Consider the following 13,504-nt stretch of genomic DNA (forward strand, 5'->3'; position numbering starts at 1 on the left):
AATATAAGATCTTAACAGTGTGAAAAGATACTGCTGTAAAAAAACCTATACATTCTTTGGACTCCCCTATCGAGGAGACTGTGGGGTGCCTGTAATGGGTGTGCAAAATTGCCTTCACATTAGCAAAGTTTTAGATAAAGTACGATTATTGGGCTAGCCATCGGTCAAAGTTTTTCCTTTTCCTCATTTAGTCTCTGGTGTAGTTTTCTCTGCACCACTAGTTGCCACTGAAAATGGAGGTGCTGCTTTCTCATGCATTAGCTTATAAACCATTTTTCTTGTGACTTTGAATTTGGATGGTTGTTGGCAATCTTTTTATCACACAACTTAAAAAATCCATATGTGAAGAATTTCATGGCCAACGGTAATAATTGTAGAACGTTGAAGAATAATAGGAAGCTTGTGAGAGAGAAAGTTAGCAACTTTGCAAAGCCATTTGGCATGGTTTGTCGACTCAAGACTGGTGTTTAACACAACAAAAGCACAAAACAAAATATTTTTGGTTCTTCCCAGTCCCTCACAGTCCCTAGGGAATGATTCTAAAGGGTATACATCTAGAGAGGTTACTCATTCTCTGCTGGAGTAACAAACGCGCAGGGAGGACCATAATAGCGTAATAATTTTTTCTCTTATCAACACAAAGCAAATCGTAGCTGAGACTTCAGGAAATCTCACCCATAACGGGTGATGTTTGGTGGAATGTATGATGTTACAACGCATACATTTACGATGCATGCCTTTACAACGCAGTTTATACATCGCAACATCTTTTACAACGCATTCTTTTACACAGCATGCCATTACATCGCATTTTCAGAAACTACCTTTACAACGCATTCCATTACATCACATTATACCTTTACAACGCATACCATTACAATGCATATCATTACATTGCATTTAAGGTGAGTGTTGGATAGTATGGGGTAATAGTTACTATTCTAACTCCAGTGAGTGCAACAGTAGGGTAGGTGCTGGATAGTGTAGGGGTAAAAATTACTAATCTAACTTCCGTGAGTGAAACAGTAGGGTAAGTGTTGGATAGTGTAGGGGTAACATTACTATTCTAACTCCAGTGAGTGCAACAGTAGGGTAAGTGTCGGATAGAGTAAGGGTACTATGCATTGTAATGGAATGCACTGTAGTAACTTAAGATGTAATGCCTGAGATGTAGTGACATGCATTGTAATGACATGCGTTGTAGTGAAATGCAATGTAATGGCTGCATTGTAATGAGATGCGTTCTAAAGGATGTTAAGATGTAATGATTGCTATGTAAAGGTAGTGGGATGTAATGCCTGCATTGTAAAGGTCGTTTATCGTTTGGTGCTATGGATGTAAGACACACAGTTACCTGAGCCTCAAAGACCTGTAGACTAAGAAAGCCTGTTGTTAAATGAAGCGGTCAGACGACTAGTCATAGATCACCGTTACAAAATGCAGAATGAATCACAGGTTTTTATACTAGGCTTTGGGACTTCAGACCTATGCTTATTTTATCAAGTGAAGAAGCTTGAGGTCTGACCTTGTGAGGCATTGAGTTAGAATTCAGATGTCGAATACTCCCAGGACCCAAAGAAACGTTGCTGCTCCGGGCCTGGAAGAGGTCCTTCAGGAACTTATTGGTGGACGAGTGAATTAGCAGCACAAGGTCCGAGCTCAACAAGTCCCGGTTCTTCGCTAGAAAGCCTGTGGGTAGAAGAAAAAGTGATGAAAACAATTATTCAAGACATCATCCCGATAGACTAACTGATGGTACCACTTATACGTTCACAATCCACATACAATCTGAGTTCTATCACATACTACAGCTATACAACATACTCTGAGTGTTGTGGAGAATATGAGTCTATTGCATATGGCACTCTTGCTGCTCACCTTCAGACTCATAATACACGATCCCTGCAAAGTGGTTTATGGCAAATTTGGTGTCATGGACACTTTTTGGAGGAAGGTAGATACGGCTCTGACTGTGATGAGAATTCAGCTTGTTTATCATGGTGGCATCGGTACCCTGGAATAGATCAAAAATAATACATACAACAATTATATTATATGTGTGATGTAATCAAAGGAAGGTAGTTTAAAATAGTACCAATACAACAGTGAATCAAACTAAAATTATGTTTCCTTAAAAAAAATCGAAAGACTTGACATTTCACGCAAAAATCAGCCCAAACATCCAGTACACAGAATCAGGAATTAGTTTAGAGAAGTGGACAGAAACATGCCATTTAAATCGAAAGTGGAATTGGAAGTGAAGATAAAGGTAATAACGTCCAGACACCAAAAACTATGGGGCTCATTAGGATGGCGGGCGGACTTTGTCCGCCTGCCACCCTAACGGAGAACGGGACCGCCCGCCATAAGTGCGGGGATCCCGTAGGGGGAATTAGGATGTGCCCGCCACAGTGGCGGGCACATCCTGTATTTTCGGTATTGTGCCGGGCGGTGCTCTCTGCACCGCCCGCCACAATACTGAAAATGACATGCAGCATTTGCATAACCAAAGCGGCAGGCACCGCTCGGTGCCTGCCACTTTGATTAATTAAATGTGGGGGGGTACCACAGGTATCCCCATGTGCACCCCCCATTCTCTTCACTCTGGGGGCCCGCAGGGGGCCCCCAGAGTGAAGACCGCCTGCCTTTCCGTGGCGGCATTGCCGCCATGGAAAGGCATGTCAATTTGCCCATTGTAATATGGCTGGCGGTGTCTAAGAGACACCGCCACCATATTAAACAATTTCTGCCCCGGCCGCAAGGCGACCGGGGCGGAAAACAAGCGGGCGGTGTTTTACACCGCCGCGGTCCCCCCCGCCATCCTAATATGGCGGGGGGAATTGGGCAGTGGATGTCGGGCGGATTGCCTCTGCCAGGCCGGCGGTGGCTACAGCCAGTCTGGCGGAGGCAATCTGCCCGACATCCTAATGACCCCTCTATGTTTCCATTTCATAATGAAAAATTAGCAAAACGTCTTCTCAACATAACCTTGTTTGGGGTCGTGAAACATAGCAGCATTTCAGCACCCTATGCAAAACACTTTGTTAAAGGATACCATTACTTTGACCAAACTGATTATTTACTTGACTGATCACTACTTCAATATGGTTCTATTGCCAAAATAGGCGAGGACTATAGAGTGATATATTTTACACAGTCAAAGTATCCATCAGTCCAATTTACACAAAATGTAAGAACATTGATAATCAAAATACTGGGAAGTAACGACCTTTGGGGCAAAGTCCATTCTAGTCTAGCAGATATAGTACAGCGATAGCAGGTGAAACATTTTCGAAGTGAGTTTCACAACTTGGAAAGCAATTCCAATCAGAGGCTGTGAGTGTCTCACTGACTTTGAAACATACTCCTACTGTCTGGCTGAAGTTAATTCTCACATCTTGGAGTACATGTTCACACAGTTGGTGTGTGTTAAACACTTTGGTGTACAGTTTTGCACCCTTTAATTAAAACTGACCCGTTGCAAAGTCTTTGTCTTGGCTTGCTACGGTCTCCACGTGCAGTTCACTGAAGAACCACCAATGTTAGAAATATTCACTTTTTGTTAAATACTATTACATTTTAGTCCAAAACCAAAAAATATAACACCTGTGGGTTACTGAACATTGAGTTCCTTGGGAGTGATTTGTCGTTTCTGTGACACCTCATTAACTTCCTCCTTCACTTCTTTACAAGAGGTTATATATTTGCATCTCTTTTCTAACCCGTGTTCTCTGTTATGGAGATGTCCAAAAAGTCAACTCTATGTCTACTCTGATGTTATGAGAATTTAAAAATGTTGTCTCCCAGTTTGAGCTAAATAGGAAATCTTCTAGAATATATATACTATGCTAAACCAACTGACAAAATTCCCTACTCCATTACGCAAGCTTGCACCTCAAGTCACAGAGAGACATTATTCCTTTTAGACAATTCCTCCGCTTACAGAGGAACTGTTCCACATTGGATGATATTTATAAACAGGCAGATGTTCTAAAACAGAAATTACGGGATAGAGGTTACCCCAAAAGAGGTATAACCCATTCATTCAAACGGACCAGATTTTATAATAGAGATGAGATGTTTAACAGAACTATTGAAAGAAAAGAGATGACTAAAATAGTATTTGTGAGTCAGTTCACGGAAATCAGTAACCGAGTGAAAAAATTTAATCAATAGAAATTGGGGTAGTCTGAATGTCGAAGCGAATGTCCAGTTGGAAAAAAACATTGTTTGCTTTTAAATATAATAAAAATCTTAGGAACCATTTGGTTCAAACGTATAGGGATGACAAACCTAGACATCAGCCTACTCTAGATAATAAAAAAGGTAGAGGAAATCACAAGTGTTGCAATTGTAATATCTGTGAACAATGCCTAATCTGTGAAGAAATCAAACATAATAGAGTCAAAATAAAAACTAGTAAACTTAATAATTGTATGAGTAATAATGTGGTATACTTCCTTATATGCCCCTGTGGATTGGGGTACGTAGGAGAAACAAGCAGAGAACTGAGAACAAAAGTACAAGAACATAAAAATCAGCCATTAGAACTCTGAAACTGAAAGCCCCACTGGTTGAACATTTTTCTAATAAAGAATATGGACACATGAACTTTAAACGGCTCATACTAGAGAAGATAGCTGTAAACAGGAGAGGAGGCAGTGTAAATGAGAAATGTAAATTGAGAGATCAATGATATATTTCAAGAGTCAATACAATACAAATAGCACTGAATTTGAAGGCGGAACGGGAAAAGCTTATTAAATAGACAGACTACATTTAAAAATTTAGTAGATATTCATAGTTTACAGACCAGACACCAATGTGAGCCTAAATTCCAGAATAGGGTAGTCGACTATTTTATTTTATTAGATCTAATATTCCAGAAATGGAGATAGTCGAGGCACTCCAGACCACCTCACATGACAGGATGTATACATCCCGATTTCAAATTGTGAACATAATTGATAAAAGATTAGATGGATGACTGAATGAGTATACTTTAGAGCATATGTGTGCATGCATGTACAAATATAGAAACAGACATGGGGTGAATGTGTACATGGCATGAACACATGTGTAAGTGAGCTTTAAAACCATCCAGATTACTGTAGAAGGATATTCATAAACCCCTAATGTTTTAAGAGAAAAAGGAAAAAAGAATAATAGGGAATTAGCAAAAGAAAAATAATTTTGTCCTCATAGCTATTCCTGGGACTGGTGTTTTTAATTAGTTCCTCATACAGGTATTAAAAAATGTAGAGTTATTAGGAGACTTATATATAAAATTTGCATACGAAATAGACAAAAGCAAGAACAAGAATGTTAAAAAAAAATTATATATATATATATATATATATATATATATATATAGATATATATATATGCAGGAAAACGCCATTCACCATGCCCCCTATTTCGATGGAGACCATATAACGTAGAGTGAAACCACCATTAAGTGCTGATCTTTAGTGCTTTATTCGTGCAAAATCGTGCCAGCAATCTGCCATGACACGTTTCGCCTCCCAAAGAGGCTTGATCACATGATGTGTCATTAACATAAACGAGGGCATTTGTAGTCAAATCCACTACCTTGTAACAGCTGTTTGCAATTAAGACAGTGAACAGAGAAAAGATACTGCCTAAATGTGATAGCAGCAAGCAGTATATTCAGGGCATAGTGCCCAAAGTCATGTAAACATATTTTTCCCAAATGTTTAAGAAAAAATAAATATACATAAATAGAGAATGCTAAAAACATTTCTACAGGGGGGAGGAGCCAAGCGGGCATCCGAAATGGCCGCATAGTCGCTCGGCTCTGCTAGCCCTTTCGCCCCACACATACATCCTGACACTTATCCTGAGCTACGATGGCGTATTTCAACAGAAGAAGGAGAACGATCACTTACCGTCTGCTTCTGGGGCTCCAGCGTGCGGTGGACCCGGAGAACTGCCCCCTATTGCTTTGCGGCCTCTGTGGTGATGAGACTGGGGCGTTGCCTTGAACGTGCAGCGGCCGCGACTGCGACAACAACGGCAGCTGACGGCAGTGAGGAGTCGGTTGGAGCGGGCCGTTGACTTGTGGGGCCGCAGATGGCTGCGATGGCCCGGTCCACTTGGCGGTGAGCCTTGAGGGGCTGCGCGGCGAAGCAGGGTCGGTGGGGGCGCATGACTCCTGGCCCCCTCCCCAATTTTTCTGCCCGGGCATAACCAAGGATTGCCCCCGAAATAGGCGGGCGGCTCCCGGGGAGCGGCAGGGATTTGTTTAGCCCTTTGGTGACTCTCCCCCGGGAAGCCCGCCTCACAGTTTTGAGTCCCGGTTGTGCATCCTGTAGCGCCCTGGATTGAGGCCTGGTCCCCGAGGCGAGATGAAGTAGAAGGGGCCGCCCTGACTAAGATGGCAGCTGGCGCCCTCCTCTACGGATCATGTTCAGGTCGGAGGGCACCCACACAGATGGAGTCGGGATGCTGGCGGCGTATACGGGAGCCCACATCCAAGGACGTATTGGCTGCCCTAACGATTTTGCACAAGACCCTTATCGGTAATGCCCGGGACCTGGGTAGCAGAATGGCCGCCATTGTTGTCTTGCCATCCCTAGTGGCCACGGATCGATCCCAACGGAGTGTCGATGTGCCCTCAACTATGCCCACGGGGAGAGTCCCAGCTCCGCCTGATTACCGGGAGCAGCCGAAAGACCCGGTGCCTGTATCTGCTCTGGCCGACATGGTTGTACACATGAGTGTTTCTTCGGGGCACATGTTCAATTGGCGGCTGAGGACACAACATCATCTTCCTTATTGGTATGCCCCGGCGAAGTTGTGGCGTTTGCCGGACTGTGTGACTCTCCTTTCTTGAATGGTGCTATCGTGTGTAGACTTCGGGAAGTTCCCGGGGTCACCATCGACACTACCGGATTTCCGCTGCGTATTCTTGGTTGGGTTTGGGATGCTGTACTTTTCTGTGGCTACACTCCGGCTTGATCTGCCCGGATCGTTTGGACCCCCCAAACTGCGCTGTAAACTGATTGACAAGTGGACATCTGGAGGTTTCATTGCTAGACAAGGTCAGGGATGATGTAGTCTAGAGTCTAGTGTCCTTATTGTTGACTGACGGTGCACTGGGTATATTTGACCGGGATTCCATTGCTGTTGTGGCCAATGCTTGATGTTCTCCATTGATATTCTACCTTGCTTTTGAGATTTTCCTGTGTGTAGGGGTGAAGGGCGGGGTCGGGTGGCGAAACCGAGGGCCCTCCTCCGCTTATACTTTTTCTTCTTCTCTCTCTCTTTTCTATATTTCGGGTCTCTTATAGGGCGACAGGCACGCGGCTGGGGGGGGGGGTAGGCCATGGCCTTCTGCGGGTGTGCAGGGTGGGGGGTGGGGGGATGGTGTTTGTTCGATATTTGTTTCTATGGCCCTTTAGTCTTTTTTCTCTTTTAAGTGTCGTCGTCATTCATGATTCCTGCAGTATGTTTTGTCTCGAGGGGTGGGGTTTGGACTAGCTATGTACCGGGTTTGTGCCTGCATTTCTCCTGATTTGTGTATCTTACCCCAGATGCTTTATTCGTATCTGTACTATTAGTGGATATCCTGATTCGCGCGCAGTATTGTAGGACCATATATGACTGTACGGCACCTTTTTCAGTTTTCTTTTTGAAAATGAACCTTTCAAATCCTGACTTCAAACCTACATGTCTTATTACAAATTCTGTATTGGCATTTCTGTGACCCTGGTTTTCGAGCTGCTATAACATCTCACATTGCTTGCTGTACTCCTGCTCTGATTAGCGGCCGGCCGGGTAGGTTGTAGGCCCATATTTGTAACTGCTTGTGATACTAATAAAGGTTCCCAAAAAAAAAAAACATTTCTACAATCTAAAAACCAATTTACATGTTATATTTACAAGGATAAACCCATAATATTTCATATAACCATATATTTACATTGATTTTCTGAATAATACAAAAATAGGAGTATTAAGAGGAGTGGATGATTATGGCATCATAACACCCTACCTCGCAATCTTAATCCCCTAACCGTAAAGTGCAGATCTTCATAATTCTGTTCATCTAACCCAAGTGGGTGGTAAAGAATATCTTTTCAGTTACAAGTGAGGAGAATTTCTCCTCTATTTACATATCAAATGCCCACGTAGGGGTGCTGGAATAAACTAATGTATGTGAATAAAGTGCAAGTGCATTGTGAATTTGTGTTCTATACGAATCAACTTCCTCAACATATCAGTTATTACAACACCTGGTCCCAGGTTGTGGAGTTATCTCCTGATAGATGGGTATATATATCAGCATTAACCAAAGAAACATACTCTTGATCTTCAAAACCCTTCACAGACAAGTATACATATCCTCACTTGCGTTGAGGCCTCCCGGATTCTTACTGTTAAATTCCAGAATGTACCTCGTTTCCAGCAATCGTAGCTTAGCATCTCTATTCCCTCCCCTCTTCAGAGGTAGGATCGTGTCAACCAGATAGTATTGGAGACCCTCAGGGACACTATTGTGTGTTGACTCGAAGTGTCGCGCTACAGGATATGTATGATCTTTTCCTGATATGGCTCTCAAGTGCTGCAGTATTCGTTTGTGGGCGGGCAGCCGTGTGCTGCCCACATAGTGCAGCCCACACGGACACTGAAGCACATAGACCACATATTCTGTTTTGCATGTGAGCCTTTTACTAATAGCAATTGGTCTATCATGAAAAGGGATAGAGTAGTGAGTCTTATTTACTCCATGGCGACATGCTTTGCAGAATGGACATTTTTTAAAACACTTATTCAGGTCCATCCAGGTCCCTGAAATTTTTTTGTCCAAATTATTACTTACCAAAGCATTGTCCATTGTTAATGATTTACGAAATGTAAGTTCTGGTTTGTTGGACACCAATTTTCCTATAACTAGATCCCCTTTTACTAAGTTCCAGTTTCTGCTGAAGATTTTTCTAATCTCCGCATGTTGCGCACTATAGGTCACAATCGCCCTAGATTGTATAGACTCAGACTTAGTTTCTATAGTCTTGCTTTTAGGTCTCAAAGCTTGTTCTCTAGGGATACTTTGGGTGCGTTCAATTGCCATGTCTACTATGCTCGCACTTTATCCTCTCTCCAAAAAACGGCTTCTGCTTTCCCTCTGAGCTCTCTCACAGTCTTTATCAGTACTGCAGATCCGTCTCAGTCGGAGCATCTCCCCATAAGGGATGCTACGAATGAGGTGTCGTGGGTGCTGGCTAGTAGCGTGCAGCACTGTATTCCCTGAAGTTGCCTTCCTGTGTAACTTAGTCTCCAACTTGTTATTCTCAATGTGGACATCCAAAAGGTTTACTCTTTCTTTATGGATCTCTGATGTAAACTGTAAGTTGTAGATATTGTCATTCAGTTTCTCTACAAAGCTAGTGGCCTCCTCCTTGGATCCCCTCCAAATCATAAAAAGGTCATCTATATACCTTAAATATACAATCACATTGTTGGTCATTATGGCCTTATGGTTGTCCATGAGGACCCGCTCCTCCCACAGTCCCATGTGCAAACACGCAAAACTGGGGGAGAAGCAGGCCCCCATGGCCACCCCTCTAAGCTGCTGATAAACTTGGCCATAGAAAGTAAAACAATTCTGCTCTAGGCATAACTTCAACATTCCAACAATCATTTTGTTATGATGTATATAGTTCATGAGACGTTTATCCAAGTAGTGTTCCACTGCTTTTATACCATCACCATGTCTAATCGAAGTATACAACGACTTAACATCCAAAGTCATTAGCAAATAATCCTCATTCCAGACAATCTCCTTCAATTTGCATATAAAATCAGTAGTGTCTCTCACATACGAATGCAATTTTGTAACCCATTCTTGCAGAAAATAGTCAATATATCTAGAAATGTTCTCAGTCGAACTATCAATAGCAGATATGATCGGCCTTCCAGGTGGTATTGCAACATCCTTATGGACCTTTGGTAAAAGGTAAAAAGTGGGAATGACAGGATGTTCTTTTTTCAAAAATTGAAATTCGTCTTTAGATATTAAACCACTACTCCTCCATGCCATTAATGTCAAATTTTGTTTGTTCCAGGCTGTCCTGATTGCCCCTATATTGCTTTTTCTGTAACAGGTTTGATCCCCCAGTTGTTTTTCAGCCTCCCTTATATAGAGGTCACGATCCCACAGGACAATGTTCCCACCTTTATCTGCCTGTTTCACTACAACATTCTTGTTGGTGTTTAGTTTCTTTATCAAGTTGTTGTAGCTCTGATTTTGTCGATTAATGGCAGAGTGCTTTTTATTTGTGGCTGTGTACAGTTTTTTTAGGTCCTCTGTAATGAAATCATGGTAAACATCAAGATTGTCATGGATCATGACCGGTAAGAAAGTTGACTTAGCTTTGAATTGTGTAGTGCCCATCCCAATGTTACCCGCAATCTCAGTGGTTTCCATTAGGCTAACATCAACACCTTCTTGTTGAAGTGACCAGATCTCTTGAAAAGAGGATTCATCACTTGCTGTTAGGAGAGATGGACTCTTTAAAGGTGAATTTTTGGCCTTTCTATAAGGTTGTAGGCAGTGGAATTTGCTCAATTTCAGTTTTCCTATAAATCTAAAAGCATCCATACGTGTGGTCGCATAATTAAAGTCTTTGGGTGGACAATATGATAGTCCCAACCCCAAGATGGCCACCTCCTTGGTCGTGAGTGTGATATTTGTTAGATTTATAATTGCTGTTGTGCCAGAGTTTTTCATTGGTTTTGAGATTTCTTCCATTTTCCGCGTTTGCTTTTCTTCGTTCAGCCCGTATTTGATTTTGTGGCATTTGCGACGCTCGAGCCGCTTGCGGTTTGCTCTTTGTCGCTTGGAATGACATTGGCATTTGCCTTCAGTCTTGGCCTCAGAGTGTCATGGCGATTTTCGCATAAGCAACTCACTTCCTGGGCAAGGGAGAGTTTGGTAAACCCCAACCCCTCTGTTCTTGTGGGGTCGCCATCTGCATCACTCTCTGCTGCTATATATATATAAAATCATTGTTCCTCTTTTGTTCACTCGGGACACTGCGGGGCTTGAAAACAGTTACTTTATTCAGGATTTTCTTAGCAGACCGGTTTCGGCATGCGCCTTCTTCACGTGCTGTAGTCCTTAAACTGTGAATGCACCTCATTCTTTATATGTTCTAGCTCCTCCCTCCTAATGGCGGTGGGGCTCACCTGTGCCGAATTGCATTTGCTCGCACCAGTGTTTGGAACTACCAGTCCCGAAATGCAGCGTGCTGGCAATGCGAACATAGGCTGATGAGGCTTCACTCTTTTCAAAAACTTGTGACTGTTTTGCGTCCCATACTTTCTGCCACAGCCTCTGAGCATCGCAACTTTGCAGCGCAGACCAGATGCGGCGTCTCTCCGCTCTCTGCGCTCGATGGTCCCAGTCGCTGAATGTGCCTCGGAGGTTACTGTGGCGGGCCATGGTCTTTTTCCGACCCTTCGGCAAACATCAGTTCTTTTCCAATATGCCCACGGTTACTTGTAGAAAGGGTCCTTTGTGCGCTTTACTGGAACCGCGCTGAATATAAAATCATTGTTCCTCTTTTGTTCAGAAGATCACTCGGGACACTGCGGGGCTTGAAAACAGGTACTTTATTCAGGATTTTCTTAGCAGACCGGTTTCGGCATGTGCCTTATTCACATGCTGTAGTCCTTATATACATATATATATTCACTGCTAAAAACCATAGGTTTCAGACATGTTATAGTTAGGAATTAGCATTTAAAAAACCTTAAAAATTCACTGAAAAAAACATAGGTTTTAGGGGTGTTATAATTAGCTGGACAGTTCACTCGTACAAACCATTGAAATTCCTCCGTTATAGTTAGTTGTACTAAGCATAGCTCGCGCGCCCGCAACCCACTGCCGATGATGTCACATATTACATCATTCATGACATGGTCAGTGACATCACTGATGACATCTCAAATGACATCACTGATGACATCACTGATGACATCATCCAGTGAATGTGGTTTGGTTCGATATTTTAAGTAAGTATTATATATATATAGCAATCTACATTGAAGACTGAGTGGATGTGTAAGTGTCTGAATGGAGGATTTAGTAGCAATGTGATTCACTGTCTAAGTGACTAATTTAAAGTGTCTCACTAAATATATGGGATAGTGATTAAACTGTGTGAATACCTGTATCACTCTATCTCTTGTTGTGTAAACTACTACATAAGTTGGTTACTAGCTATGTGAAAGTCTATATTAGTTAATAATTAGTTAAGTGAGTATTTGTATGGCATAGTGAATGTGTGTGTGGTTGGGTGGGAGGTGTGTGTCCAAAGATGTGTAAATAGTTGATTTAGTAGGTATATGAGGTTAAGACTGTATGTGGAAAGAGTTGTTTGGGTGAGTGAATCTCTTTATGGGTGTGGTGATGAGTAAATATATTTCTCAATGATACATGTCCAACAAAGTAGAAATATAAAAGGCAGTGTATGTGAGGGTTGTTGTATATACATAAGTATACATAAGACTCAGTGATTGTAGAAGTGACTGTATCGATAACTGTATACTTGTAATAATGATTTTATAACACACTAAGTATGAGTTACTATCTATATGAATAAATAAAGTGGTGTTTGTATAAGTGTGTAGCTTAGTAAATGTAAATATGATCAATTGTTTGCATAAGTGAGTAGGATGTGTGCTGGTGTGTAATGTCGATGTAGGTGTATAAGTATATTTAATAGTGTTCTATTGATCTTTGTTAGCATGTATGAGTGAATATATAGGTAAGTGTTTAGATGTGTGTGTAGATGTAGGAATCACTGAGTAGGTTTTTAGAAACTGGTATTGGTGTGTCAATGGTTTCAAATATGCTACTCCATATTTTATAATGAGTGTTGAAAGGTTATACTAGTGTATGATAAGATGTATCAGATTGTCACATGGATGATGTCATCAGTGATGTCTTCAGTGATGTAATTTGAGATGTCATCAGTGATGTCACTGACCATGTCATGAATGATGTAATATATGACATCATCAGCAGTGGATTGCGGGCGCGCAAGTTATACTTAGTACAACTAACTATAATGGCGGAATTTCAATGGTTTTGTACGAGTGAAATGTCCAACTAACTATAACACCCCTAAAACCTATGTTTTTTTCAGTGAATTTCTAAGGTTTTTTAAATGCTAATTGTTAACTATAACATGTCTGAAACCTATGTTTTTTCAGTGAATTTCAAAGGTTTTGTAAATGACAATTTTTAAATGTATTAATTGTTATATTTATTTTTTGATACTGATTTATTACATTTTTTTACACTATTTATTTTTAGATATTTTATTTTTTAAATTGCATTATACATTACATTACAAAATATACTTTCTCAGAATGAATTACTTTAGTTTAAATACTTTGCAAATAGGCAATAGACTTTTAAGTACAGTAGTTACAGTTGTTGCAATGGGCAACACAATTTCAAACACAATGCAAC

General features: G+C 41.4%; 1 protein-coding gene across 1 annotated transcript in view; it reads right to left on the reverse strand.

Annotated features, from left to right (window-relative positions):
* LOC147683395 (unconventional myosin-VIIb-like) overlaps window positions 1-13,504 on the reverse strand; it is a 1,214,266-nt gene that overhangs the window by 730,802 nt on the left and 469,960 nt on the right. Inside the window, exons 14-15 of the mRNA XM_086943813.1 lie at window positions 1,879-2,014; window positions 1,526-1,689 (exon numbers count right to left, since the gene is read on the reverse strand). Coding sequence (XP_086799939.1) covers window positions 1,526-1,689; window positions 1,879-2,014 — 300 coding nt within the window. The remainder of the gene's footprint in view (window positions 1-1,525; window positions 1,690-1,878; window positions 2,015-13,504) is intronic.

Source organism: Lissotriton vulgaris, chromosome 11 (genome assembly GCF_964263255.1).
Source record: "Lissotriton vulgaris chromosome 11, aLisVul1.2, whole genome shotgun sequence".
NCBI classification, from domain to species: Eukaryota; Metazoa; Chordata; class Amphibia; order Caudata; family Salamandridae; genus Lissotriton; species Lissotriton vulgaris.